General features: G+C 47.5%; 1 protein-coding gene across 1 annotated transcript in view; it reads left to right on the top strand.

The window, feature by feature from the left end:
- Igf2bp2 (insulin like growth factor 2 mRNA binding protein 2) overlaps positions 1–24,134 on the top strand; it is a 104,152-nt gene extending 80,018 nt beyond the window's left edge. Inside the window, exons 6-16 of the mRNA XM_021184654.2 lie at positions 1,110–1,361; positions 2,903–3,037; positions 3,531–3,653; positions 4,423–4,558; positions 7,034–7,162; positions 12,650–12,718; positions 14,773–14,889; positions 17,425–17,499; positions 19,059–19,190; positions 21,257–21,370; positions 22,328–24,134. Coding sequence (XP_021040313.1) covers positions 1,110–1,361; positions 2,903–3,037; positions 3,531–3,653; positions 4,423–4,558; positions 7,034–7,162; positions 12,650–12,718; positions 14,773–14,889; positions 17,425–17,499; positions 19,059–19,190; positions 21,257–21,370; positions 22,328–22,420 — 1,375 coding nt within the window. The 3' untranslated portion in view covers positions 22,421–24,134. The remainder of the gene's footprint in view (positions 1–1,109; positions 1,362–2,902; positions 3,038–3,530; positions 3,654–4,422; positions 4,559–7,033; positions 7,163–12,649; positions 12,719–14,772; positions 14,890–17,424; positions 17,500–19,058; positions 19,191–21,256; positions 21,371–22,327) is intronic.
- Positions 24,135–27,943: the final 3,809 nt, after the last annotated feature.

Below are 27,943 nucleotides of genomic sequence, written 5' to 3'. Positions count from 1 at the left end.
CCCTTGTGAAGACATGGTTTGCCCATTTTCATACCAACAGTCTTCAGGAGGTTGGTTAATTGTTCATTGTTAAAAGTGTGGGCCCATCTGCTGTGAAGCTTGGCAGCCTGCACCATCACCAGCTCACGCATCCATAGCCCAGTGCCACCTGGGCGGCTGTATCTACACAGTGCTCTCACCTTCATTAAACTCTGAAGATTTTGTTTTGTAATAAATTTGCAAACTCTCAGCATTACCCTAGTAGGATTGCTGCAGAAATGTTGTAAAGGCACTGTCCCATTTCATGTATAATTTTTAAATACAGTAATGAATTGTTTATAATAGTTATCTTTAGATAATCTGTAACCTTGAGGATCAAAGGCATAAATAAACTCTAATGTCTGTAGAGTAAATATTGAATAAATATTGAGATGTTGCCAGCTGGACCCTGGGCCCTCGAATCTCCGGGTGTTTGCCTCACAGGAGGAGCTTTAACCTCGGACGTATCCATGGCAACACGTGTGACTTTTGAGAGTTGGGCATAATTTACAAGCTCCAAAGGGAAGCCTGCACAGTAAAAATTATATGAAGCCATATAAGGCTGACCTCATTTTAAAGTGTGTCAAGTGGAATGGGCAGTGAATTATATCAAAATTGATAATGTAAAATGTTTATAGAGTGTTAGCTGGATTTTAAGGTTTAGAAATAATATATTCATTTTAATTTAAGTAAATAGTGTATAATAAAGATAGGGAAGGTATGGAATAAATAGCTTCCGAAATGTCTCAAATATATTTAAATTTTGTGCTATGATTAAAGTAATCGTGAAGATGTGGTACGACTAAAAAGAAAGTAATAATTTTGGACCCTTATCTACAGTTTTCGGTGAGAGGGAAAGAAAAGCGAGGTGGGCATTGTATCTAAGTCACCTAGGTCTAAATGCTGCAAGAGTTTGTTTCATTTTGTTACCCGAGACTCCAGGGGCTGAGGCAGTGTTTGTCTTGCTCACCTCTGTATCCTTAGTGCTTGGCCCAGGCACCGCATGGCTGGCCCGTGAGCAAGATGAATCGGCCTTCTGCGGTCTTCCCTGCTCTCTCTCTGATAAGCTTTCCTACCCTGCTGTATTTCAGAGCTATTGAGAAGCTCAGTGGGCATCAGTTTGAGGACTATTCCTTCAAGATTTCCTACATCCCCGATGAAGAGGTGAGCTCTCCTTCACCCCCTCATCGAGCCCGGGAACAAGGCCACGGCCCCGGGAGCTCTTCTCAGGCCAGACAGATTGATTTCCCGCTGCGGATCCTGGTCCCCACCCAGTTTGTTGGTGCCATCATCGGAAAGGAGGGCTTGACCATAAAGAACATCACTAAGCAGACCCAGTCCCGGTACGTGCCTCCAGTGTTTCCTCTGCTTCCTTCTGAGGGGCTGCCTGCATCCCGTCTAAGCCGTGTTCTGGTCCTTTGCTGCTGGAGTGGGAAGCTGAGCCGTGTGGGACTGCGCTGCTTTCAGTGGGCTAACAACAGACTCGCCTCAGGCTGGGGGCTGTGACGAGTGTTCATGCTAATGACATAACCGTCATCCCTGAAGGGCTAAGTTTATGAAGAGAGTACTGAGGACCTCCAGGGAAGGGTGGTCCTTTATGCTAACATCACAGGAGCTGAGATGTGTTCTGTGAGGGGTCATTGGGTGCTTTTTCCTCCTGCCGAGTCAGCTGTGGTGTGGCCATCTCCATTGCCATCTCTGGGTCACGGCTACATCAAGCAAGAAAGTCTGGCTTTGTATTGTGTCTGATTTTCTGTTTTAAGGAGACTGAACAGGAGGTAGCAGTCCATGGCAAAATGATTTGTGCAGTTGTTGATTTTCATATGTCCATAAGAGCACAGCATACTGTGGAGACGGGCCTTGAGAACAGTGGCTTGTGTTCGGGTTTTTATAAAATATTTCCTGAGTATCAATTGCTTCTGGGCAAAAGGAAGCCACAACGGTTTACCTAGATTGTTGTGAGAATGCAAACAGTCAAGGCAGAGCAAATGCGCTCACAGTGCAAGGCATCAGATAGCAAGCAGATACTCGGAGCTGAGCTGGTGCACTGAGTGAGTGCTCTGTAATCCGAAAGAGAGTTTCTTCCAGAGTCTGGGGCAGACCCCTTGGAGGAATGCTAAAATAACTTGTGGTCTGATGCCCATTTTACTCTAAAAACCAGCTTCTCCTGTCCCAAGCTTGCACCATTATAAAGTAATTTTTATTTATCCCTGTTCTGATTCCAAAAGTTGTGTATGGTGGCTTTAAAAGGAAACAAGTCTCAGTGAAGTGAAATTAGTTCTCAAAATACGCGCCAGCTTGAGCAGTAGGCTGAAGGCAGGGTTCCTTCTAACAGGCTGTGATCCGTTCTGCGATTCGAAAAGTTAAAAACAAGCAGGACCCAGAGGTCTGATAAAGTCATCAGACTTTTAGGCCATTCGTTTTAAGAGCCTGGAAGACAGCAGACAGCAACCGAAAGGAAATCAAAATCTTAGGAAGTCAGAGAAAGGATCGATTCTGTTCCTCTGTAGATGCCCAGATTCGTAAAGCATGCTGGAATTTGGTTCCCATTTGGCTTTTAAAGGCTGTGATCGGTGCAGAGGTCGGCACTGTTCCATTGTGCGGCTCCCTTCTCTTTTTGCCCTCCACTTCTACAGGCATTTGAAAGGCTACAAAAAATACCTCATTAACCTAACTGGCTCTTCCCAGGTTGGCTGGACGCCTTGGTCCAGCAGCACTCCCATCAGAAAGGCACGAGCCCTGCTTACAGTAAGCAGCATCAGGTGCAAGTGTGCTAATGGCGCTTCCTTCCTCTGTCCTCACTGTGTCGGCTGGAGCTGTGCTTTCTTGTGCCTAGGCCCTATCTGATACTGCTGCATTATGGCTCTCGATTCTTTTCCTATAGGGTAGACATTCACAGAAAGGAGAACTCTGGGGCTGCAGAGAAGCCTGTCACAATCCATGCTACCCCAGAAGGGACATCTGAAGCATGCCGCATGATTCTTGAGATTATGCAAAAAGAAGCTGATGAGACCAAACTGTAAGTTTGTATGTTGCCCGGACCAGTCAGTGCTGTAAGATGAAGAGATGCGTTTAAAAGAGCTAAGCGTGTCTGTTGCTCAATAAAGGATCATGCTTGTGATACTCAGAATTTTCTGGAGGAACAGAAGCGATAGAAGATCACCATGGGTAGATGAGTGTATAGAGAGGTCGATATGGTTATTAATATATATGTAATGTTTATCAAGATTTTTATTTTTTGATATATACCCAGAAATTGGGATTGCTGGATTCTATGGGATTGTTTTTTCATTTCCTCCGGCCAGGCCTGACAGGTGGACCCACTTAGCCACCAGAGAGTAGAAAATAGAAGTGGAGTTACCACTGTGTAGCTCCTTTTAGTCAGAATTTGTAAGCTGAGGTTGGAAAAGAACTTGAAAAAAAATTGGGTTTCCGTTCATAAAGAGTGAGCTTCGTGAGTCTTGGGAGCGAAGTCGGCAGCCGTCCTACTGCTGGGCCCTCTGTCTTTTCAGGGCTGAGGAGGTTCCTCTGAAAATCCTGGCCCACAATGGCTTCGTTGGAAGACTGATTGGCAAAGAAGGCAGAAATCTGAAGAAAATAGAACATGAGACGGGGACCAAGATAACCATCTCATCGTAAGCTACCCCTTCTGACCAACTGTGTGCAGGAGAGAGCGGTGCTAGTGTTCTGTCCCCTGCCTGTCTTCAGAGGGGAATACACTCCGCTGTGCCATCATTACCCTGAGCATCATGGGAAGCAGATCCACAGTGTAGCCACATAGCCCGCTGAGCACTCACTGGCGTGAGGGAGGCCCTGGGCTCCATCCCCGGCACCAGGAAATTCTTAAAATAAAAATTAGCAGCCGGGCGTGGTGGCTCATGCCTTTAATCCTAGAACTTGGGAGCCAGAGGCACGTGGATTTCTGAGTTCGAGGCCAGCCTGGTCTACAAAGTGAGTTCCAGGACAGCCAGGGCTATATAGAGAAACTCTGTCTCGAAAAACTAAAAAAAAAAAAAAAAAAAAGAAGAAAGAAAAAAAAAAATTAGCCAGGTCTGTGACCTAGGCTTTCAGAAGACGGCTGAACCAAAAGTTAAGGGCAGCGTTAGCTGTACAATGAACTGAAGGGGAGACTTAGTGAGACTTTTCTCAAAGCATAAGGTAAGACTTGGGGCTGGGGCTACAGCTCAGGGGTAGAAGACTTTTCCTACACGAGTGAGGCCTTAGGTTCAAGCCACAGTACCCTCTTCCCCTCACATATACATACATGTGACCAATGTCACTAGGAAGACTTAGATCGCAGGGATTCTGTGCAGTAGTGTTAGGAGATATCAGTCTTTATCTTTATCAGGGGAGTGTGTGGTGTGGGGTCTGGAATTTAATGTTGCTGTCTTCCCCACCGGCCAGCTTGCAGGATTTGAGCATATATAACCCCGAGAGAACCATCACCGTGAGGGGCACCATTGAAGCCTGTGCCAATGCTGAGATAGAGATTATGAAGAAGCTCCGAGAGGCCTTTGAAAACGACATGCTGGCCGTTAACGTAAGTGCCCGGTACTTCCATCTCTAGTTTTCCCAAAGCTGAGACAAGACACAAGCTCTGTGAGGATAGCTGTCCTTCTGCTGATGGGGAAGTGCCTTGGGAGATGCAAAAAACTTCTGGCTTCCTGGGATAAAGGCATCAAAACAAGAAACCATCAGGAAAACTGTGGTTAAACACAAGTCAATGTGAGCCAATGAAATTGTACCATCCAGACCATAAAGGGCGGTGATGCTCAGGGCCACTTAGAAAAGGAAGCGGTCAGAGCGGGGTGGCTCGTGTGAATGCAGAGCATGCAGGTGATCAGGACTGGGTGCTAGACATGAGAATCAAAGTAATAGGGCCAGCAAAGTAGGTTCCCTTGGTTTCTAAGCTCGTACAATGTTGTCATGTCTTCTCTCTTTAAAAACTCAAGTATATCGTTTATCCAGGTACACACCTTTAATCTCAGAACCTGAGGGGCAGAGGCAGGTGGATGTCTATGAATTTGAGGCCAGCCTGGTCTACACAATGAGTTCCAGACCAGCTGGGGATACGTAGCAAGACCCTTTTCCATTTATTTATTTATTCATTCATTCATTTAACTGTATCCACCGAGCTGGAGGTGCTCTTCTGTGATAAAATCACACATATTATATACAGCATACATAAGGCCTAGAGTTCATTATGCAGAGTCAGAAACAAATGCCACCTCAGGGCACAGAGACCTTGTCTAGCCTGGGCTGCTCAGGGACTAAAGCTGAGGGCTATTTGAAGCAGGCATTTCAGGCTGCCTGTGGGAGAGAAGAAGGGGCTCACTTCTCACTGGCATCTCTTTTTTTTGTTTGTTTTGTTTGTTTTTTGTTTTTCGAGACAGGGTTTCTCCATATAGCCCTGGCTGACATGGAACTCACTCTGTAGACCAGGCTGGCCTCAAACTCAGAAATCCACCTGCCTCTGGCTCCCGAGTGCTGAGATTAAAGGCATGCGCCACCACACCCGGCTGGCTCACTGGCATCTCTTGCTCCCTGGTTGGCACTCTTAAGTTCGCCTAGTAAATGCTGTCACCCACTTAAATGCTCTGTGTCACTTGCAGAAAAGTATACATTCTTTCTGTTACTTAACTCTCACTTTGTAATTGTCTAAAAATATTTATTCGTCAGCAAGGCTCAACTCGGAAGAGTGAAAATCTTTCATTTTTTCACTATAATTTTCTGAGAATGGAAAGGGTCAGCCAATATTAACTCATTGACCTTCATTTGAATCTTCATCTACTACTTTATCCCCACATCTCACAGAGAAGCGAATATTGCCAGAGTGGCCTGGTGCAGCTCCCCTCTCTGTATAGGGGCATCAGTCCATCCCACACCTCTGCAGCCCCACCTGATCACCTGATCACACAGTAATTGTAGGACAGGATGGGGAGGAGGGAGAGAGAGGCGTGTCCTCCTGTGTAGATACGTCTCGCCATCTAGCTCTTGTGGACTTTGCTGAACATCTCTTTCCATGGAATCTGGATGTTCTCAGAAGAGGCATAAGTGCACCTCATGTCACCGTGTCAGAATATGGCACTAGATATCCGTGCCAAATCCATGCTCTGTGAGCAAAATCACCAAATCACCAGGTCCAAACATACAACTCGAGGTGATGGTAAAGTTTGCTCTTCTGCATACTTACATAAAGGGGCACTTTCCAGGGTGACTTTACCCACAGAGAAACAAACAGAAAATCTAAGATGATTGCTTCATGTTCAGGAGGCCAAGGGTTGGAGCGGGCTGGGTACGGGCCAGCTTAGAGACATTTCTCCGCCTCCAGCCCTAGGTTGAGATGTGAAGTAACATGATCTTGAAGCTGCAGCTAAGTGACAAAAAGGCACTGTCATCCAATCAGATGTGAGATTTGCCTGTGTGCCAGTGCTAGTGCGGGCTCTGACTCACCCATGGGTAATTAGAAAAGACTGGGGTTTTTTTTTTTTTTTTTTTTTTTTCCATTCAACAAATATTTATTGAGTAATAGCATAGCAGACACTGAATACAGCTCTAAACAGTTGCTGACCTCAACTGAGGCAGGAGCAAGGGTCTGAGCCCTGTGACTCCATCTTGTATCTTTGAGGAAATGGGAGTTTTAGACGCTGAGGAGGGGGAGGGGGACAAACAGCAGGGCACAAGAGTCCAGAGCTGAGATGGGAGAAGGATTGGTGGGGTGGGGGCCAAGGCTTAGCAGGAAAGCAGCTAGTGACAACATCATTGATTGCAATAAGATGTAGTTATACCCAAGGTTGCCCAGGAAGCTTTGAACAAATGCAACTGTCAGGCTGAGGTTTGTTGCCTGCTCTCAGTAGGAGGTAAGGAAGTCCTTGTACCAGGGTGGAGCTGACTGAAATGCTAGCGCTATGCAGATGATGGGGGTGGGGTGGATGGAGGGGATGGAGGCTGGCTATAGCAAGCCTGGCCTCCCGGGCTTCTCTCCCTTATCTTTTTTCTTCTTTTCTATTCCCAGCAACAAGCCAATCTGATCCCAGGGCTAAACCTCAGTGCACTTGGCATCTTTTCGACCGGACTGTCTGTGCTTCCTCCACAAGCAGGGCCCCGTGGAGTTCCCCCCAGTCCCCCCTATCACCCCTTTGCTGTAAGTAACTGGGTGTCCCCCGGGCCACTGTGCCAACCCACCCTCACCCCCTCATCCCCCACCCCCACTCCCCAGGCAGCACAGCTATTCCCTCATGTTGAGGAAGGGCAAACACTTTTGTTTGCAGTCTTGATGAGTGATTGTAATTTGAATAAGAGTTTTTCTGGTGGGGAAAAATACCAAACCAAGCTCTGAACATGTGTTCTCAAACATGGGGTCATACCACCTAGGAAGGAACTGCTCACTGCTTCAGTAACTTGAGGTGTGTTTTATAAAAATAAGTTGTTAGTTCAAGCAATAGTCATGAGTGTTAGTCATTTAATACAACCTTTGTCCATAACTGAAATATACTTTATAGAAAGGAAGTTTTTAGAAAGAAGACACCGTAGTGTTTGTATGTAAACAGCACACTGCCTGATGTTTGAGCCTTAATTCTCAGCAGAATGTGAATGTCTTCTGCTTGTCAGTCTTATTCACAAACATCATTCAAGATTAGTACATTACCAAATGGAGGCTGAAGACACTGAACCCGTGGCAGCTACCTTCCCCCACCTTATTCTTCTCTAAACACAAGGACGAATTTTGTGGGCAGATTTTGTTACTCCTGTGTATAAACCATTTCATCGGGGAGAATCCAGTGAGTGGGTGAGCTCTTTGCTGATTGGTGCTGTTTGGTGTAGGCATTGCTGGTGGCTCTGTCCCCGTGTCCCCCCTCCCCCCCCCCCTCCCCGGCCGTTTGCTCACACCCTGAAAACAGACATGCGTTGGTACCACATCCCAGACATAGCACATTCTGCCTTGCTCCCAGAAACTTTTCTGAGGTGTTTGGGAGTACTGTGCTTAATACCCTTAAACTACAGGGTGGAGCTACCACTGAACTATATGTACATCTGTAATGGAGGGGTCGTGGCCGAAGCACCCGGATGTGGGTCACGTCCTTTCCCTTTGCTTTGAAGTGTAATAAGTACCTTGGTACCGTTAAAAGACACTGAAAATGTATCACTTCCTAGGATAGAGGCTGCATAAGGAGCCCTGTAGAGCCTATCTGAAAGTTAGGAGTCCTTGATAACTGAAATGAAAATGATGTATGCAATATAAACACCATGGCTTTCTCTTAGACCAGATTGGTGCCGGGGTGTTCAAGCATAATCAGTCAATGGCAGCAATAGGTAGCCCTGGGGAGTCTGAAGGGAAGATTCCAAACATTTTTGGGCCACCCTGGGTTACATGGTTAGACCCTGTCTCAACAAAAGAAATAGATGAATAAAAACTAAAGATGTGATATTTTCTTTTGGGGGTTTGGTCTTTAATGTCATGCTAAGGAAAAAGCCCCTTCTTCAGCCAAGAATAAAATGTTTTCCTTATACTAATTTTCAATTGTTGATGGGGGGGTGGTTATAATGTATTTTACAGCGAATTTATCTTTTGGGGGGGTTGGTTTTTGGTTTTTTTGACAAAGGGTTTCTCTGTGTATTCCTGGCTGTCCTGGAACTCACTCTGTACACCAGGTTGGCCTCGAACTCAGAAATCCACCTGCCTCTGCCTCCCAAGTGCTAGGATTAAAGGCGTGAGCCACCACTGCCCGGCTGGGAATTTATCTTGATCTAACCTTATTATTTTTTCCAAGTGTATAGCCAGTTTCTCAAAGTCAGTTATTGAGTAATGTGCTAGCTTATCAGTCAGTTTGAAATCCAGCTCTGCCCTTTGTTTTAGCTTTGATTCTTTGAGACAGGCTCTCTTGTAGCCCAGGCTGGTTTCTCGCTATCTCTGAGAATGGCTTTGAGCAGCTGATCCTCCTGCCTCCACCTCCCCGAGGATGAGGGCATCACCTTGCCCAGTTCCACCTGTCTCACAGCCTGTTTCTGGGCTTCACCCAGTCTAGTCAACTGTGTCTCCATGGCAGTCACTGCAGATTCGCACTTTGTGTCAGCCTCAACAGAAAGCTTGCTTTTGTTGTTATGATTTTCCTCAAAGAATCAATTGGAAAAGGGTAGCTCTTACTATTTGATTTTTTTTCAATCCTACTCATAAAACACCTTGGCCTGCCAACTTCTGTTTGGAAAAAAATTTAATGGTACTTTGATGTATTTAAGTTAACTGGAGAGGATATGTTAAGGAGCCCGTAGGGGAGTTTACTGATAGCCTTCTCCTGAGGCCCCACCTCACTGAGACTTCTCCCAGTTTGTGCAGATCAAAGAAGCTGGCAGGGTTAAGATCTTAGGCTGCAGAGTTGGATATAAACCGGGCTTCACAACTTGCTTCTGGTTCCTGCTTCTCAGTGTCCAGCCTCCAAACCCTGTCCTTCTGTTGTCCTAAGAGAGCTCACCGTGGATAAGCTGCTGTGCACAGAGACATTCAGTCTGGGGTAGAACAGTGAACCTTCCTAACCTTGGAAAACTGCCCAAGGCCTTGCTTTTCCTGGTTCCCAGAGGGAACACCTACTCTCTTTTCAGCCAGGGATGAGTCTGTCATCAGGTCAGAGCTGTTGAGACGGTTGAGAATAATGCGTAAGCCTGGTACCGGCCTTCCATACTCCTTTCTCGCTGTTCATACCTCTGGTCTCTGGTTTCTCCTAACTCAAGTGTCAGCCCATCTCTTGCCTCTACCTTACAGCCTGCAGTTCTTTCTGGAAAGTAGGCGAGCTGGTGGTGACTCCTGTGAACTTTCACAAATGTGTGTCTGCTGTATACCTGTCTGCCAGTCAGTAGAGTCAAACTGGGAGTTTTTAATGGGCCAGTATATGAAAAAGACCACCTACTCTCTCCCTTGTCAGTACTGGGCCACACCTAACTGTCATCTTTGTAAAAACACTACCCCATACACACAAACACACACATATATATGACAGCCTTGGCCTTTTTGGTAGGTGATTGCATCCTGCCTTCCTTAGGTCAGTGGTAGATTGCTTTCACCAGAGGAAATATTAATTTGAAAATCCCTTTCTATTAGATGCTGTCAACTCACATCTTAGTGTGGGGAGATGGGAAACAGAAAAAACACTGGTTACAACCTACATTGTTGTAAATAAATACTCATTTATGTTATGCCCAAGTATTAGGGACCCCAAAGACCACCGAGGAGCCACTTCTGATACAGACACATAGGGTCTGTTATTACTAGCTTGTGAGCAAGAACTCCCACCATCCCCATCACAGCGGGTTAGAGTGAGAGCCCTGCATCTAAGGGTATAGGGTATTTATTGTGGATACAGCAAGCTTGGGGAATTTCTATTCAGGTCAGCAAGTTAATATTTTAAAAACTGCATCTCTGGTGAGATCTGCAGGAACCGGACACAGGGACAAAACCACCTGACAAACAGGATGGCTAGATTATCTACTCTCTGCAGGATGTCTTCAGGTATCTCTGTACATTGACCCTGCTGTTGGGATGTTTGCTCAAGTGGACTTTGTGGTTTTCTTCCTGGAATTGGAGTTTAGCGCCTGGTCTCGCACAAAATGGTGTTTCTTCAAAACTGGAGTCGGTTGGGCTTTACAATTTACTCTCCTAGAAAGAGCTCATACCTTTTGGCTCATAGATGTACGTGAGGTCAAGTCTACATCTGGGCCAGGTCTACAAGGCCCTGGGCTGCCACTCTTCATCTTGGTCACACTGTCTTAAGACTTCTCTGAAGTTATTTTTTACTTTTGTTTCCCAAGTAGACCATAAGTCCCCTTGTGTCCCTCCCTCAGGTCTCCCACCGGGTAGTGCTTAGCAGCTTTTGAGGAATGGATAACAAATACAATCAGATATAGTCATCGGAGTCTGGATAGACCTGGGGAAAATGGTCCCATTTGTAGAGCTAGAGATTCAGACCGAAGCCTAGACCTAAGCCTTCACAAGAAATGACCTGGTTGTTAAATCCAGAATTCTTTCTTTCTAGCAATTATTCAGCTCCGACTTAGGGATAAAGGAAATCTGACCTCATTGTTGTTTTACAAGCTAAGGGTTAAAAATATCTGTCCTATGGTGGGACTGATTTTGGCAGTGTTCCTGTTAGGACTCTTGAGACCCCGGAATACCCTGTGCTGTGGATCTGTTCTTGGCTTTGCATGGGTGTTAGACTCACAGTTCACAGTAACCACTTTTGCTATGAGAGCCGAGTTGCTTCGGGCCAGAGGCAGGCAGAGGCCTCATTTCCCCTGGTTAGAAATTTGAGCAGAGAAGCTGCAGTAATCCTCTTTCTTCTGTGCTTACCTGCCACACCCCAGACACGCACAGAGAATGGGCTGGAATCCACGTGCTTCCCAGAGAGTCTCCAAGAAGAAGTAGGGCCAAGAGAGAGCCTTTTTGCCCACATGCCTTCAAATTGTGAGGCTTCCCTGAGGCCACTGGCCCGGTAGCACCCTCTTGTGGGCTGAGACACCTCTCCTGTCTTTCAGTCCAACCAAGGCATGAGCCAGGATGCCCCAGGTGAGAGGCCCCTCCCTAGAACCTGAGAAGCATCCGGGGCTCAGAACTCTTCTCTCTGGTTTTCTTACTAAGGGGTCATAGTGTGAAGCTCGATCTGGAGCCGAGTCTAGCTGGAGAGGCGGAGGGTGGAAGACATGCACATCACTCTGACATGTGCTCAGGGCCCTCAGCTCTCCTCAGACTTCAAGCTCCAGCCACACCTCCCTGTGTCAGGCAGGGCTGTGTACCTGGGTACCTTGTGCCTGTCACAGCCTCCCCCGGCGGTGACAGTGGGAACAGGGTTTACTTGACTTTATGTAAAACTTAATTAACAGAGTTTGGCTGACTTCAATAAGGGTCCCTCCCATAAGAATATGGACTCAGATATGTCTCACAGGACCACTATGAGAAAAAAATATTATAAATAGATTTATAAATACTGTAGGTATTCAATTTAAAAAACAGCTGTTTCAACTTTGATTTTCTTAATAGCTAGTTCTGCTTCGTGAGTCCACATCTGCCTTCCTGCTCCACTTCTCCCTCCCCACACCTGCCCTCCTTCCTCCCATCTGTTCTCTTCCATCCCCACATCTGTCCTCCTCTCCTCCCTACATCTGCCCTTCTCTCTCCCCACATCTGCCTTCCTCCCCTCCCCACATCTGCACAGGACGCCTTAATCCGTCTGCTTCCTTTCCCTGACTGTTGCTTTCAGTTTCTCCACTGAGTTTCTATTCTGGAATAGAAACTGTTCTGTCTCCAGTGATCACGATTGCTTGTTCTGAATAACTCTTGGGTTTTATTCCAGGGTTCTCTGTTGCTTGTAATGTACAATTTGTAATTTCCTATAAAATAGGAGCCACTAGCCCTGCCTCCACCCAAGCAGGTCAGAGCAGTGAGGGGGTGTGCGCTGCATTCGTAGCGGGCAGGGGTCATCTTAGAAGCCAGGTGGCACCTTGCCACAGGTTCCATGGTCTCGTGGTAAAGGGAGTTGAGCAGAGAGTAGGAACACAAGGTACGCGTTTGTAGATGCGATAGTGGTGTTGGCTCATAGACATGTTGCGTGGACTCCGACTCACTGAATGTCTTGTTACTGTGCAGACCCACTCCGGATACTTCTCCAGTCTGTACCCTCATCACCATTTCGGCCCATTCCCACATCATCACTCCGTAAGTGCCCCTCATTTCTGCCCCAGCCACCATTCCTCCCCAGTTCCTTCTGCTCTGCGGCCAGTTCCATGTATCCCCTGATGACCAGGCCTGTGAATGTTCACAGTGTGAATGTTCTCTGCTGTGGCTCGAGGCTGCCTGAGGACTCATGCAGCTCACAGTGTAAGCACCAAGCCACCCTGGGAGCCACCCCCCTTACCTCTGCGGCCTCTCAGGTGATGCTCACAGTTTGAGCTAAGCCTGGGCTGTGTAGTGAGTTTCAAGTCAGCCCAGGCTGCATACGGAGTAAAATCCTTCCTTAAAGAACAAGAAGCCTAGAGTTGTAGCTCAGTCATTAAAAGTGCACAATATTCTACTAGAACACTGGAGTTCCCAGATCCTACATCAGGTGACTCAGGCATTTGTAATTCCAGGTTCAGGGGATCCAGTATCTCCAGTTTTTATAGGCACCTGCACTCATGTACATACACACACACACACACACACACACACACACACACACGCACGCGCGCATGCACCACACTTTTTAAAACATACTAAGGCTGGGTGTGGTGGCACACGCCTTTAATCCCAGCATTCAGGAGGCAGAGGCAGGCGGATTTCTGAGTTCGAGGCCAGCCTGGTCTACAAAGTAAGTTCCAGGACAGCCAGGGCTATACAGAGAAAACCCTGTCTCCAAAAACCAACCAACCAAACAACAAAAAAGGAAAATGTTAATAAGCTAAAGAAAAGCCTCCAGTAGGCAGGGGATGTGGCTCAGTTGATAAAGTGCTTACCATACAAGCATGGACCCAAGTTCAATTCTAAGCACCCACATAAAAGCCAGGTGTGCCGGGTGCTCCTGGCACTGAGGGACTGGTGGTAAGAGATCTCTGGATCTCACTGTCTAGGTAATCTAACTAGGTCAGTGAGCTCTAGGTTCCATAGGGTACTTCACAGCAGCACTAAGGTATGAAGAGCGTGATTGAGGGAGGATACCAGCATCAGCCTCTGGCCTCTAACATGTATGCACACATAGGAACATGTACACAGGCATACACTACATCACACATTTTTTTGCCAGTGTTCTTTAATCAAAGTCTAGCAAGCAAAGCTACATCATTCCCATAGACACCTATAGCATCAACTACTGCCAGCCTGGCCTAAGAACCTCTGACTTTCTTCAGGGGTTTCCAGGAATTAGGTGGCTTGCCCACCATCCTGGGTACTCAGCATGGAGCCTGGTCACAGCAGGGCTAATCACCTTGTAAGGTGGTGTTCCTCGTTATACGATGGGCTGGACAGCTTCCCCTCTGTCCTTGGGCCAGGCGTGGTTAATAGCTTTTTATTATTTTGTGTATATTATTGTATATGTGAAAGCTCATACCCACCACAGCACATACAGCGCCATGTGCAAGTCAGAACAACTCCTCCCTCCCTCCCTCCTTCCCTCCTTCCCTCTTTCTTTCTTTTAGAATAAGTTATTTATTTTATGTATATGAGTACACCATTGTTCTCTTCAGACACACCAGAAGAGGGCATCGGATCTCATTACAGATGGTTGTGAGCCACCATGTGGTTGCTGGGAATTGAACTCAGGACCTCTGGAAGAGCAGTCAGTGCTCTTAACCTCTGAGCCATCTCTCCAGCCCCTAGGACAGTGTTCAGGAATTGTCTCCTTCCACCAGGGATTGAACTCATGTCATCAAGCTTACATGACGAACATTTTTTTTAATCCACTGAGTCACCACAAAATAACCCATTTTGGTTCTTGGAGGAAGGCCCAGGAAGCATGTATATCAGATCTGTGTCTGAGAACCCAGGGACAGCCAGCTCATGTGCCTCACAGACACATGTGAGTGGGTGCTCAGAGGTCCTCGCAGGCTCGTGCAATCCTGCTTAGGTTCAACATCACTCCTCAGATTCATCTATAGAGCACCAGGCCACACACTGACATGACACTTTGGCCATCTCTCCAGATTGGGAGGCCTTCCCATGTTGGGTCTGTTAACAGCACTTGGCTGGGCCATGAGGTGCCAGGTCAGAGTGATAGCTGTGTACGTGTTCTTTTCTAGTACCCAGAGCAGGAGACTGTGAGTCTCTTCATCCCAACCCAAGCTGTGGGTGCTATCATCGGGAAGAAGGGGGCACATATCAAACAGCTTGCTCGATTTGCTGGTGCCTCCATCAAGGTAAGATTGTTGCTGCCTGTCCCCATGGGCCACCTCCTGTCAGTGCTAGAGAATTCTCACAGTACCTAAAGATGGCCATTCCTGTCAGCTCCCATTCTTCATCTTAGTCCTTTCCTGTTCAACCAAACCAAAGTTAGAAGAAAGAACTAGTAATGACCAAACCTGATCCTCCAAGGGTTGGCACTGTCCCCTCTTCCCAAGAAGATAAAGAAGGCCCACATGAGCAGAATGAGCATCTATGCCTAGCACTCAGCATGTTGATGTTCCTTAGCCCAGGCTTCAAGGACTTACAGACTGTGGGAATGCAAACTGAAGAACTTTCTGGAAAGTGCTGATAAGGTCATAGGCAGACAAAGCTGATCGTGTCTCCTATTAAGAGGCCAGGACTGAGCCAAAGACTGGGAGAGGGAAGTCCCCTTGGTTTGCAACACTGATGTGTGCAGATGTGGCTGCAGTTAGCCCATGTTCTGCCCCCTCGGTTGTCTGTGATTGTTTGCCACAGATCTGCCTCCAGCCCAGCTGTTGCTGTGACTCAGTGCGAGGCCGTGACTCCGAAAGCCCCCGTGAAACGCTTCCGGAAATGCTTTTCATTGTTAGGGGAAAGAATTTGCTACCATGAGACAACCCAGAGTTATGCCAAGTCTCATGACTTGGAGAGAGAGAGAGAGAGAGAGAGAGAGAGAATGCCTACACTTTTTCCCTAAGAGCTGGAATTTCTCCCACAACCAAGTGTGACAGGGAAGAAAACCAAAAGCAAAGCATTCTGAGTTGTGCATTATGAGGACAGTGGTGCCCCTGGGAAAGATGGCATCTTGCTGTACTCTCAAGCTGCATCCATCTGTGCTTGCAGTTAGGGGTTCACATTTGCACTGGGGGTTAGCTAGCCCATGGTGGGCTGGGCATGATGAGAGTATGGGGTGCTCTATGCCCGATGGCTTGGCACAGATAATACCCTGGCCTAGATGATGTAGAAAGCAAGGATGGCCATAGTCTGCAGTGCCCAGAGATCTTTGTTAGTGCCTAACGCTGTAGTCTGAGATGGTTAAACAAAACAACAACCTACAGTGAGACAGCTTGGACTGAAGGGCTTTGAGGGCTTCCTTTATTCAAACCTCAGTTTACAGGAAAAAAGCAAGACACAGAGAATAAGGCTCATTGAGACACCTAAGTGGTCAGCCTCAGTCTTAGACAGAAATTCCACTGGCCACTAGGATCCTGAGGTCCTGAGGCAGACCAGACCATAGTACCTTCTTGGTCTCCTCAGCAGGTGGAATGACTGCCTGAAGCTACCAGATCCAGATCAACTCTGTTGTTGACTTCTCTTCCTCTTCCTGTACAGATTTTTTAAGTCAGAGTGTGCTGGGGGGAAAACGTAACAAGAACCCAACAGGGGCTTGGCCTCTGTGGCTTTCCCTAGCTGCAGAGGGATCCACAACCCCTTTCTTGACTCTAAAGCCAGAACCAGGTGGCTGAAGCTGCCTAGTTCTCACGCTTACTGGAACTGGAACTTGGCCCCTCAAGTCATTTTCATCAGCTTTCTGTCTTTGATGATTTTCTTCACTGCTTAAGCCTTTGTTCAATTCTTCTCCACAAGTCCGAAGCTTGTCTGGATGAGGTCTTGCTCTGAGATCACTATCTTCCTTATTCCATTTAGTATAAGGCTTTTCTTTAAACGTTTATCTCCTTGAACACAATACATATAGCTCCACTACACTTCCTGGTACTCCTATTCTCTTTAGACTGTACATTTTATATTTTTCCTTGGTTGGCTTATGAGAGTGGCCACATGACAGAGTCAGTACTAGGCTGTCTTGAAATCTCTGCCAATGCCAGAGATTTCAAGGGCCTGACGTAGGTTCCTAAAACCCCAAGGCCCACCTCAGTGGCACACTTCCTCCAACAAAGCCACACCTCCTAATCCTTCTAAACTAATGCCACTCCCTAAGCATTCAAATATATGAACTTATGGGCCCATTCTTATTCAAACCACCAGATACCTTTAATCAAACTATTGGTGAGGTCTTTGTATTCTCACAGGATTAAAAAGCTTGCTGGCTAGGTCTTCCCGAATGGGGAAGGAAGTTCATAAGGAGAAAGGTTTGCAGAGCTGTGGCTTGAACCAAGGCAGCCTCTTTTACTGACAGACATACCTGCTCTGCCTTCCTAATCTTTACAGCTAATGTGTGCTGTGTGCTGTGAGTTAGAGCCAGGGTGACCCTTCCTGCAGCTACCTAGGGATTGGACAATGCTGCCGACTAACCCTTCCTTCCCTCTTGGCCCTGGGGGTTGCCAGAACCTGTACCTCCTAGGACTTGGATGCAGGGAGAGGCAGTAACTACTGACCTGCTCGGACCTGCTCTGGGCAGCCAGTGGCTCAGATTTGATACTGAGAATTAAGGCCATGACTTCCTAAGACCAGGGCTGAGGCAGCACGATGTCAGACAGGGCATGGGGCTTGAAGGCAGACGCTTCCTCACTGACTAGTGTGCGCAGGGGGTCTGGGCATCCGCACATTCCTCTTTCCTTTGACTGCAGATCGCTCCAGCAGAAGGTCCAGATGTCAGTGAGAGGATGGTCATCATCACTGGTCCTCCTGAAGCCCAGTTTAAGGTCAGTGCCAAGGACCATGTGAGCCCTGCAGGCTCTGGGTCCAGGCAGACAGCTCAGAGGTGTATTCATTTCTTCTGCTGCTTGTGGGTGTCAGACTCTGGCCTGGTTGCACATTTCTCTGTGCTCTGCCTTCTCTCCTCAGAAAGGTGGGTCGTCAGTTAGTATCCATTCTGTTGGCCATCTTTGGCTTTTCCAGCTGTGGGGCATTAACATGGATGCAGAAAAGAAGCCTTATGTAGTAGAAGTTCTGACAGCTCCTAAGGGGGTTCTAGCAACATGGGGGAGAGTCCCTTCCTCTGGGAGATTAAAACTTGAATTTCAAGAAGTCAGAAATGTGTATTCATATGTCACGGATAAACATGTGGAATACAGTGTGAAAGAATATTATTTTGGCCGGGCGTGGTGGCGCACGCCTTTAATCCCAGCACTCGGGAGGCAGAGGCAGGCGGATTTCTGAGTTCGAGGCCAGCCTGGTCTACAGAGGGAGTTCCAGGACAGCCAGGGCTAAACAGAGAAACCCTGTCTCGAAAAACCAAAAAAAAAAAAAAAAAAAAAAGAATATTATTTTGCCATGAAAGAATGAAGTGTCAGTGCATGCCTCAGGATGAACCTAGACACACACTTAAGAGTATGTAGGCCGTGGTCCCACGGACATGAAGTGTCTGCAGCAACCTGTAGAAAAAGGAGGAGAACTGGAGGTCGCTGAGGAATGGGAGCAGGAAGGGGTGGGACCAGCTCCTGACTGCTGTGGTTGTGGTTGGGGGTGCAGAGGCAGTCCTAGGGCCTCATACATAGGGGGTAGCAAGCTCTTGACCACTGAGCCATACTCTTAGCCCCCTTCCAGGTTTTTTTTTTTTTTTTTTAAGTTTAATACAGGGTCCCACTAGGTTGCTCAGGTTGGCCTTGCTTTATTTTATTTTATTTTTGACCTCGAAATTATTTCCCTCAGCCTCCTGAGATCCTGGGATTCTCAGGTATCGGTAGCTGGTACTACTGGTGGGTAATGGGATAGAGCCAGAGTATTACAGATAGCAATGGTCCCCCAGCACTGACTGCTGCCAATGTGCATGCCAAAATGATATCTTTACTAGCACATGCAGGGCCGTGAGTTTGATTCCCAGCGCCACAGTGCCAGGTTCAGACTCACTACATCTGTCACCACCGTGCTCACGGCCTTCAGTAACTGGAGAACTAAGAGCGCAGTGGAGAAGGAGTTATGAAAATCTTAAACCAATGCAACAAAACAAATACTTATGGGCACTGGGAATATGGAAATAAGAATGTAGTTGTAGTGGCTCACCAGTTGGGCCAACCTGGACACACATATTCCTTAGAGGAGGCAGCCACAAGCCATGAAGCTAGCAGCCCTGTGCAGATGGCAGAGTGAGGCAGTGTGTGGCATCCCTGGCTCTGTGGGAACCTGAGCAGGTGTGCTCGGAGGGAGGATGGCATCCATCACTGAGCCTCCCAGCTTCCCCTTGCACTGGCAAAGTGGCGCTGCCCTCTTTGGTGGCTAGCCCAGTCACCGGCTTCTTCTGAGCAACGGATCTTGTTCTCAGGCTCAGGGACGAATCTTTGGGAAACTGAAGGAAGAAAACTTCTTTAATCCCAAAGAAGAAGTGAAGCTGGAGGCCCACATCCGAGTCCCCTCGTCGACTGCTGGCCGGGTGATTGGCAAGGGTGGGAAAACCGTAAGTTGACTCCTGACTCCCTGCCCTGGCTGTGCCTGATTTCCCTCGGATCCTCGCTGCCTCTTCTGCTCACTCTCACATGCGAGGGAGGGCCTTAGGCTGACAGGCCTGGGTTCTCCTGACCCATGCTCAACGGTGAAGTGTGAGATTCCAAGGACAGAAGTCATCAGCACTGCTCTGGCACTGAGGGCTCACTTATATACAGGCACACTTATATACATCCTCACTTTCACACCTATATACACACAGCAGAACCCACCACTCTACCTGGTTTCCAAGTCCAGAGGCTGCAGCTCTAGCCTATGGTCTCTCTTGATAGCAGTTTCAAGCCCCCTCACCCCCCACTCTCCCTACCATATAAGCAATTCTCTGGTTCTTTCAAAAGTCTGGATGTCTGCTATAGGGGAGTTGGCTCAACAAAGGGTGAGACAAATTTACTTGTAAAGTAATTTATGTTTTTGGTCTGAAGGTGTAGGTAACACGTCACCTGAATTCCGAAAATGGAGGTATAATTCAGTGATAGAATGGGCGCTTAACAAGTATGGAACTGGGGCTGGTGAGATGGCTCAGTGGGTAAGAGCACCCGACTGCTCTTCCGAAGGTCCAGAGTTCAAATCCCAGCAACCACATGGTGGCTCACAACCATCCGCAACGAGATCTGGCGCCCTCTTCTGGAGTGTCTGAAGACAGCTACAGTGTACTTACATATAATAAATAAAATCTTTAAAATAATAAAAAAAATAAAAATAAAAAAAAACAAAAAACAAGTATGGAACCCTGGTTCAATGGCCAGCCCCTCAAAGAAACATTTTTTTTTCTTCAAAGATTCATTTATTCATTATATGTAAGTACACTGTAGCTGTCTTCAGACACTCCAGAAGACAGAGTCAGATCTCGTTACAGATGGTTGTGAGCCACCATGTGGTTGCTGGGATTTGAACTCCGGACCTTCGGAAGAGCAGTTGGGTGCTCTTACCCACTGAGCCATCTCACCAGCCCTCAGAGAAACATTTTAATCCCAGACATGAATAGGGTATCTGTTGGGTGTGAGTGTGTTCTGGAAGATGGCTTTCTCATTAGGCGAATGGGTGACTGGACAAGTCCTTGTAGAGCTTGGTGCATGATGGTGAAGTGACATGATTGTTGGGTGATAGGAACTGCAGTGCCCCAGGGAGCTCAGATTCCAGGTGTCGTGAGTCACATGTAAAAGAATACAGTCAGCCTGGACTGTAGGCAGTCTCTGGATCTACAGGTACAATCCGAATCCAGAGTACACACAACCGAGTGCCGGAGGAGTTGAAGCCTGGGCCTCTGTTAGAACCAGTCACTGGATTCTCTACATCCCCAGCTGTGCTTGGCTGCCCCCATCATGACAAGGATCAGGGACAGACAGGACCTCTGTGTGTTTGTAATCCCAGCCCTCTGGAAATGGAGAATGGAGGGTCAAAAGTGGATGGCCATCCTCCCCCGTGTAGCAAGTTCAAGGCCAGCCTTGTCTCAGAAGAAAGGGAGGGGGATGGGAAAAGGAGGGAGGAGGAAGTTGGTGGATTATGCTGTGTCAGACAACAGACTGCTCATGGCTAACAACCAGGAAGCAGGCTTCTAACGTGAGCTGTCACTGGGGTCCCCATGAGTGTCTACAGAATTAGAACATTTGGCTTAGAAGTGGCCCATGGAAGCCGGGCAGTGGTGGCGCATACCTTTAATCCCAGCACTTGGGAGGCAGAGGCAGGTTGAGTTCGAGGCCAGCCTGGTTTACAAAGTGAGTTCCAGGACAGCTAGGGCTATACAGAGAAACCCTGTCTTGAAAAGCCAAAAAAAAAAAAAAAAAAAAGTGGCCCATGGTGTCAGGGCTACACCCCATTTTTCTGTCAGTCAGCCTCAATGAGCCCAAACCCACACCTGGCCTAGCAGGACAAAGGAAAAGAGGATTGAGCCTCCTGCTAACTTTACTCCCCTAGACTAAGCCCCTCCCCCCTGTATCTGTAGCCCCTCCCTCCACTGCCCAAGTATTAGCTTTGGGATGGGGGGGCTCCCCGGGCTCACTGCCTTCTCTGCCTTCTCAGGTGAATGAGCTGCAGAACTTGACAAGTGCAGAAGTTATCGTGCCTCGTGACCAAACACCAGACGAGAATGAGGAAGTGATCGTCAGAATTATCGGGCATTTTTTTGCTAGCCAGGTACTACTATTCATTCTGTGAGGGCCCCGCCTCCTGCCCAGCTCTTCCCACTAGCTCAGAGTTTGTATTTGTGTCGCGTGGCCACCACACACAGTGTGGAGCCCCTCCCAGGCCCCCTGACCTCAGGGACAGGAAACTGTTGGTGCAGTGCCCTTGGCATGTTTAGGTTGGGAGTGTAGCATCCCTAGCCATCCCGGGCTTCCTCTGAGAGCCACGTGACTGTCAGGCAAGCCCCTGGCAGAGCAGCCAGACGCCAGGTTTCACTGTGGAAGGTTAACACTCAGGAAGGGCCCCTAGTTTTCTGTTGCTCTCTTCCCTGCCTCACCAGAACACCCACGTCACTGCATGCCTTTGCCAGAGAGGCCAGCACTGCAAGTGTCTTGATGGGTTTGCAAGTGGGTTTTGGAACCAAGCAACTGGTTGAAGAGCTTGAAGAGCTCTTCTTGTGCTTGTAGGCAACTTGCCAACTGCTTCCTGACCTAACCCCTGCAGTTGCTGCCTGGGTCAGTCTCGCAGTTCAGCCTGTGGGCAGCTGGAGCTCACAGTCAAGCTCCAGATGTTCAGGCTGTGCCTGGGCTCTCGTCTTCCTCCTTTCCTGATGTTTCTAGTGCTTTGGGAAAGAGTAGGAACATAGCAGAGCTCAGCTGTAAGTGGCAGGGCCTTCGGTCTCTACCCCCATCGCTGACCCCTGCTACTGCTTCCTGGTCGGTCTGCTTACTGTGAACTCTAGGCTGCTAGTTCCTCCCTCTCCCTCCTTCGAGCCCCTGCCTTGTACCCTGCAGGCTTCGGGTGAGGTGGAGAGGAATTCTGCCCTTGATTGCCAGGCCTGGGGGAGGTGAAATTGGCCTGAGTATCCAACTTTTCCTTGCCCAAGCCCTAGACCCTCGGTTTCCTCCGGGCCCTCAGAACTGAGATTGTTTCTTCCCTGTGCCCTCCCCTCCCCTCTCTCCACTGCAGACTGCACAACGCAAGATCAGGGAAATTGTACAGCAGGTGAAGCAGCAGGAGCAGAGATACCCTCAGGGAGTCGCCCCACAGCGCAGCAAGTGAGGCTCCCACAGGCACCAGCAAGCAACAGATGAATGTAGCCCTCCCAACACCTGACAGATGAGACCAAACAGCCAGCAGATCGGGAGCACACCAAAGAGCATCCCGAGGAGTGCGCAGTCTGCAGAGCAGCCAGGGCCTGCAGACCTCTACACATCCTGGGATCCAGGAGGGCACAGGGAAGGCCAGGTTGTCCAGAAACACCGCTTGGCCTGCCCCAGCTTCCCCTGGCTTCTGCAGGCATAACAGCCATCCACTGCCCATCCAACTCAGATTCTCCTCAGCTGCCAGGACGCTATCCCTTTTGGTTGAACTAACATAGGTGAACACGCTCAAAGCAAAGCAAAATTCCTAGCCGTTTCTTTGTTGTGGAAAGTTGTCTCTGTACATGTATGTACATATCAGAAGGGGAAGGATGTTAAGAAATGTGGCCTGTGGGTTACACAGGGTGCCTGCAGCGTTAATATATTTTAGAAATAATATATCAAATAACTCCACTAACAACAATTTGTACTCAGTGATTCATTTTGTTTTCTTTTTGAAGAGAAAGCAGGCTTTTCTAGACTTCAAAGAATAAAAGTCTTGGGTGAGGTCCACTGGTATAGAAAGGAACTTTGAGCCACCCACACAAAAAATTCACTTGGAGGGAAATATTGTCAAGGACACTTAATGGCAGTTGTGGGTCACCTGTGTCTATCAACAGAAGGGATACCGTCCCTGAGGAGGGGCCCTAGGCCCTGGTCACCTGTTTCTCCCACACACCCATTGCTCAGTTTCACAGGTTTTTAAACTGTTTTTTTGTTTTGTTTTGTTTTGTTTGCATACTGCTATATATTTCTGTCTCTCTTTATCTCCCTCCTAACCTTCCTCTGTCCTCTTTACCCGAAATTCTTTTGAGTCCCTTCATCCTTTTTCTGCTCCCCGTATCTATGCACCCCTCCCCTCCCCCAGGCAAAGCAGTGCTCTGAATATCATACCACACACAAGGAACAAATGCGAACCACACAGACCAGCCTCAGCTTACACTCGGTTACTCAAGCGAACAAGAGTCGGCGGTACTTGTCCTAGCATTCGGAAGAGGAAAGCAGGAACCCAGCAAATAAACCAGCCAGCCAAACAAAGAAAAATTCCACAAAGAAAGAATGGACTCTCTCTCCATCTTGGTATACAAGCCATCAACATTTAGTGAAATTCTTTCTTTCTTTAAAAATTTAAAGTGCAGGAAAATAGCAATTTATACGAGGTTGTTGGCCCAGGGTGTTAAATTTACAGATTTTTTTTAAATGAGAAAAACACACAAATAAAAGCTACCTCAGGTGTTTTTTACCTCAGCACCTTGCTCTTGTGTTTCCCTTAGAGATTTTGTAAAACTGATAGTTGGAGCATTTTTTATTTTTTTAATAAAAATGAGTTGAAAAAAAAAAAAGATGAGCTGCCAGCCCCAAGCAGGCGGCAGCCCAGGTGTGCCGCAGCTCTTCTGTCTTCCGCTAGCCAAGAGCCTACGTGGCCTTCTTGTGGACAAACCTAAAAATGTTTATTTTTTAAAAAGTGACAAAGAAAAACAGAGAATATTGGAGCCGTCCTGAATTTCAATAGGGTACGTGCCGTGAGGGCTTTTGCGCTGAAGGATGACAACATCCTGGTTATGTGAAGAAACCATGACACTACCAGACTGCGATGCCGGTTCCCTCTACTGCAAACAGTGTTCTGTGACAAAAAAAAAAAAAAAAAAAAAAAAAAAGGAAAAAAATATATCCAAGCTAACAAGATTCTGGTGTCTTGGTGTCTTATTTTCTGAGTGTTGGGTCTCCCGGAATGTCAGCTAAAGGTTTGGGGGAATAGCAGGTGGACAATCGGACTGGACAGCTCCTTGGCTACCTGGCTTTAGGCAAAGCAGACAGCCAGCAGGCCACCCATGCAGCCTCACCTGAAATGCAGCGTGGCTGGGTTCCAGCCCTGTGGGCGGTTGAGGTGCCACCTAGAGGGCAGACTGCATGGCAGGCAAAGCCTCAGGCTCAGTGGGTCTCAGCCTTCCTAACTAACACTGTGGTCCTTTAGAATGGTTCTTCATAAAACCACTTTGTTGCTACTTCATAACTAATTTTGCTACTGTTAGTTTGGTTGGTGGTTTTCAATTATTTCATTTTCGTTTGTTTCTATGACAGGGTTTCTCTGTCTAGCCCTGGCTGTCCCGGAACTCACTCTGTTCCCGCATAGCCAGCAGGAACACAAACTAGAAGAAAGTGGGATTAGCTTTGCTTGTTTTGTTTTATAAGATCCTAGTGTACAGTCCTAGCTGATGTGCTGGTGAATGTGCCTGGAAACTCGGCTATCTGGGCTCAGCCTCCCAAGGGCATGGAGGTCACCACTGTGCCTGGTAGCGACAGGTGTCAAAGGACAACACTTGACAGCATGAAGCTACTCAGTGTTGGACTGCCAAGGAGCAGACTGGTCCTAGAGAGAATATTCTCTTAAGCCACCATTATTGAGGCCTAGACCTGCCTGGGTCATCTAGTGAGACTCTTACCTCAAATTGAAAAATAAAACCAGCCGGGCGTGGTGGTGCACGCCTTTAATCCCAGCACTCGGGAGGCAGAGGCAGGCAGATTTCTGAGTTCGAGGCCAGCCTGGTCTACAGAGTGAGTTCCAAGACAGCCAGGGCTACACAGAGAAACCCTGTCTCAAAAAACCCAAAAAATAAAAAAATAAAAAAAAATAAAACCAGCAATCCCCTGTATCTGTAGGCCCCAGGGTTAACTCACTTCTGAAAAGTAAAGAGTTAAGCTGTAGATTCTGAATTTTTTTCTGATAATATTTATAATGGGCTATGGTTCACCCCCCCCCCAAATATTATAAAGCAAAAATGAAGAAGCAAAATCAATTCTGTTCCAGGTGTCTTTATTCTGCTTGGTTCCAGAAGGAAATCAAGTTTTGAAAGTGGTCATTGAAGTTTTTACAAATTACTAAGTTCCTTAATTGTTCAGTGCACACTGATTACTCTGCCCTCCATCCCCTCTTGCTCCTCCCCACCCCCGCCCCGTCCACTCTTCCCTACAAAACTATTTCTCATCTATTCACTTTGTTTGTGTCGCCATGGCTTTAGGGGTATCTATTGTAGCCTGGTGGCTCAGCAGTGGATATACAACTAAAGACAGTGACTCCTCCCGGGGAGTTTATCAGTAGCCAGTCGCTGAGCAGGATGGGGGAAAAGTCCCATGAGTCCATCCCTCCCAGGATGTGACACGGCCAGACTTATGCATGCACTGGGTGCTCCTGGTTGCAATGGTTATGTGTGCCTGGAGGACAGTGTGTAGCAATGCATCCACGTTCACTGCCTCTATTCACAGGAATAAGAAATGGAAGCACCATAGATGTCCATCAACTGAAGTGTACATGAGGCTGGAGGATGGCTCTGATTAAAGCACTGCTCTGACAGAGGATCTAGGTTTGGTCCTCAGTACCCACAAGGGCTAGTTCCAAACTGCCCTTGTAACTCTAGCTCCAGAAAATTTGACAACCACTTCTGGCTTCCTAAGGAAACCCATACATAAGGCATATACATAAGGCATAAATAAAAGATAGGTTTTTTTTTTTTTTTAAATTAAAATACACTGAATACAGCTGAGGTCTTTTGGTTTGGTTTGGTTTTCGAGATGGTTTCTCTGTGTAGCCCTGGCTGTCCTGGAACTGTCTCTGTAGAGAGAGAGGCTGGCCTTGAGCTCCGACATCTGCCTGAGTAACCACTACTCTATCATAGGGCTTTGCCCTGCTGGCCACTGATGCTAATAGGTGTTCTAGCTGGGTGGGACTGCTGGTTGCCTTCCTGCCTTAGAAGCTTGCACGTAGGCTTCTGATACCATGAAAGCTAGGCCTCGGGGAGGGGGATTTTCAGGTCTGTTCCAGCTCATGGATCTCTGGGCCCTGATTTCTTTCTTTCTTTCTTCCTTCCTTTCTCTCTTTCTTTCGCTTTTCGAGACAGGGTTTCTCTGTGTAGCCCTGGCTGTCCTGGCACTCACTTTGTAGACCAGGCTGGCCTCGAACTCAGAAATCCACCTGCCTCTGCCTCCCAAGTGCTGGGATTAAAGGCGTGCACCACCACCACCCAGCTTTTTTTTTTTTTTTTTAAAGATTTATTTATTACATGTAAGTACACTGTAGCTGTCCTCAGACATCCCAGAAAAGGGAATCAGACTTCATTACAGATGGTTGTGAGCCATCATGTGGTTGCTGGTATTTGAACTCACAACCTTTGGAAGAGCAGTTGGCGCTCTTAACCGCTGAGCCATCTCTGCAGCCCCTGGGGCCTGATTTCTGAAGTGCATAGTGTCTTCAGCAATAGGTATTTAGCTTCTAGCCCTGGGGAGTAACCAAGGGCAACCACATTCGGCTGTGTTCGTCTTAGGAGTCTATTAGCTCTGGACAACAACTTGAACGAGGGCTTCTCGTATTGGGGCTTTTGTTGGACACACTTGATCTCTTGGAGGGAATACAATTGGTGGAGAAAGGTTCATTAAAATGTATATGTATGTTTACATTTCTCATGGTTTTTTTTTTGTTGTTGTTTTGTTTGTTTGTTTTCCAGACAAGGTCTTTTCGTGTAGTCCTGGCTATCCTGGAACTCACTTTGTAGACCAGGCTGGCTTTGAACTCAGAAACCCACCTGCCTCTGCCTCCCCAAGTGCTGGGATTAAGGAGTGTGCCACCACGCCTGGCTATGTTTTTTTTTAAAAATAGTTAATAGTACAATTCCTTGTAGCTTTATTTAGATGACTTACTGTTTTTTGTCTATTTGGCTTGAGGGGGGTGTTTTTTGTTGTTTCAAGACAGGATTTCTTTGTATCACTCTGCCTGTCCTGCAACTTGCTCTATAAACCAGCCTGGCCTCAAACTCAGAGATTCATCTGCCTCTGCCTCTGCCTCCTGAATGCTGGAGTTAAGGATGTGCACTGTCATCACCAGCTCCACCCCCTAGCTAGACGACCTTACCTACCTACCTACCCCTCCTTCCCCACCTACCTCTCCTTCTGTATTTACCTCCTCATCAGACTCTAAAGAACCCGACTTTTCCATTCCCCCATCAGAGCATTTGTATCCTGCTATCCCCTTTCCCCTCCTCCCATCTTCTGCATTATCTCCCTCCCCCTCCCAGAGGAGGTCCCTTTTCTTCCTTCTATCAGATCACCTGCATCATGTCACTCCCCGGTTCCCCACTTCCACCTCTGTTTTTATCCTCTTCCCAATCCCTAAGAAGACACACACACACACACACACACACACACCCCTGATCAAATTACTGGTATTTTGTTAATTCCCTCCCTGTCTTGGCAATGACTCTGCTCTGCTTTCCTATAGAAGCTGTCCTTACATCTGAAGATTTGGGGCTGGGAGCCTCCAACAAGAGAGAGCACATGGAGTTTGTCATTCTGGGTTCTACTTCCATCCAGTTGCCTGCAAAGTTCATGATGTCGCTTGTCCTTTATAGCTGATCAGTATTCCTAGTGCATATGCACTGCATTTCCATAACCT

This window comes from Mus caroli, unplaced genomic scaffold, assembly GCF_978045245.1.
Source record: "Mus caroli unplaced genomic scaffold, Mus_caroli_1 scaffold_17, whole genome shotgun sequence".
In the NCBI taxonomy this organism is placed as follows: domain Eukaryota; kingdom Metazoa; phylum Chordata; class Mammalia; order Rodentia; family Muridae; genus Mus; species Mus caroli.
This window is presented reverse-complemented; position numbering and strand designations above follow the sequence as displayed.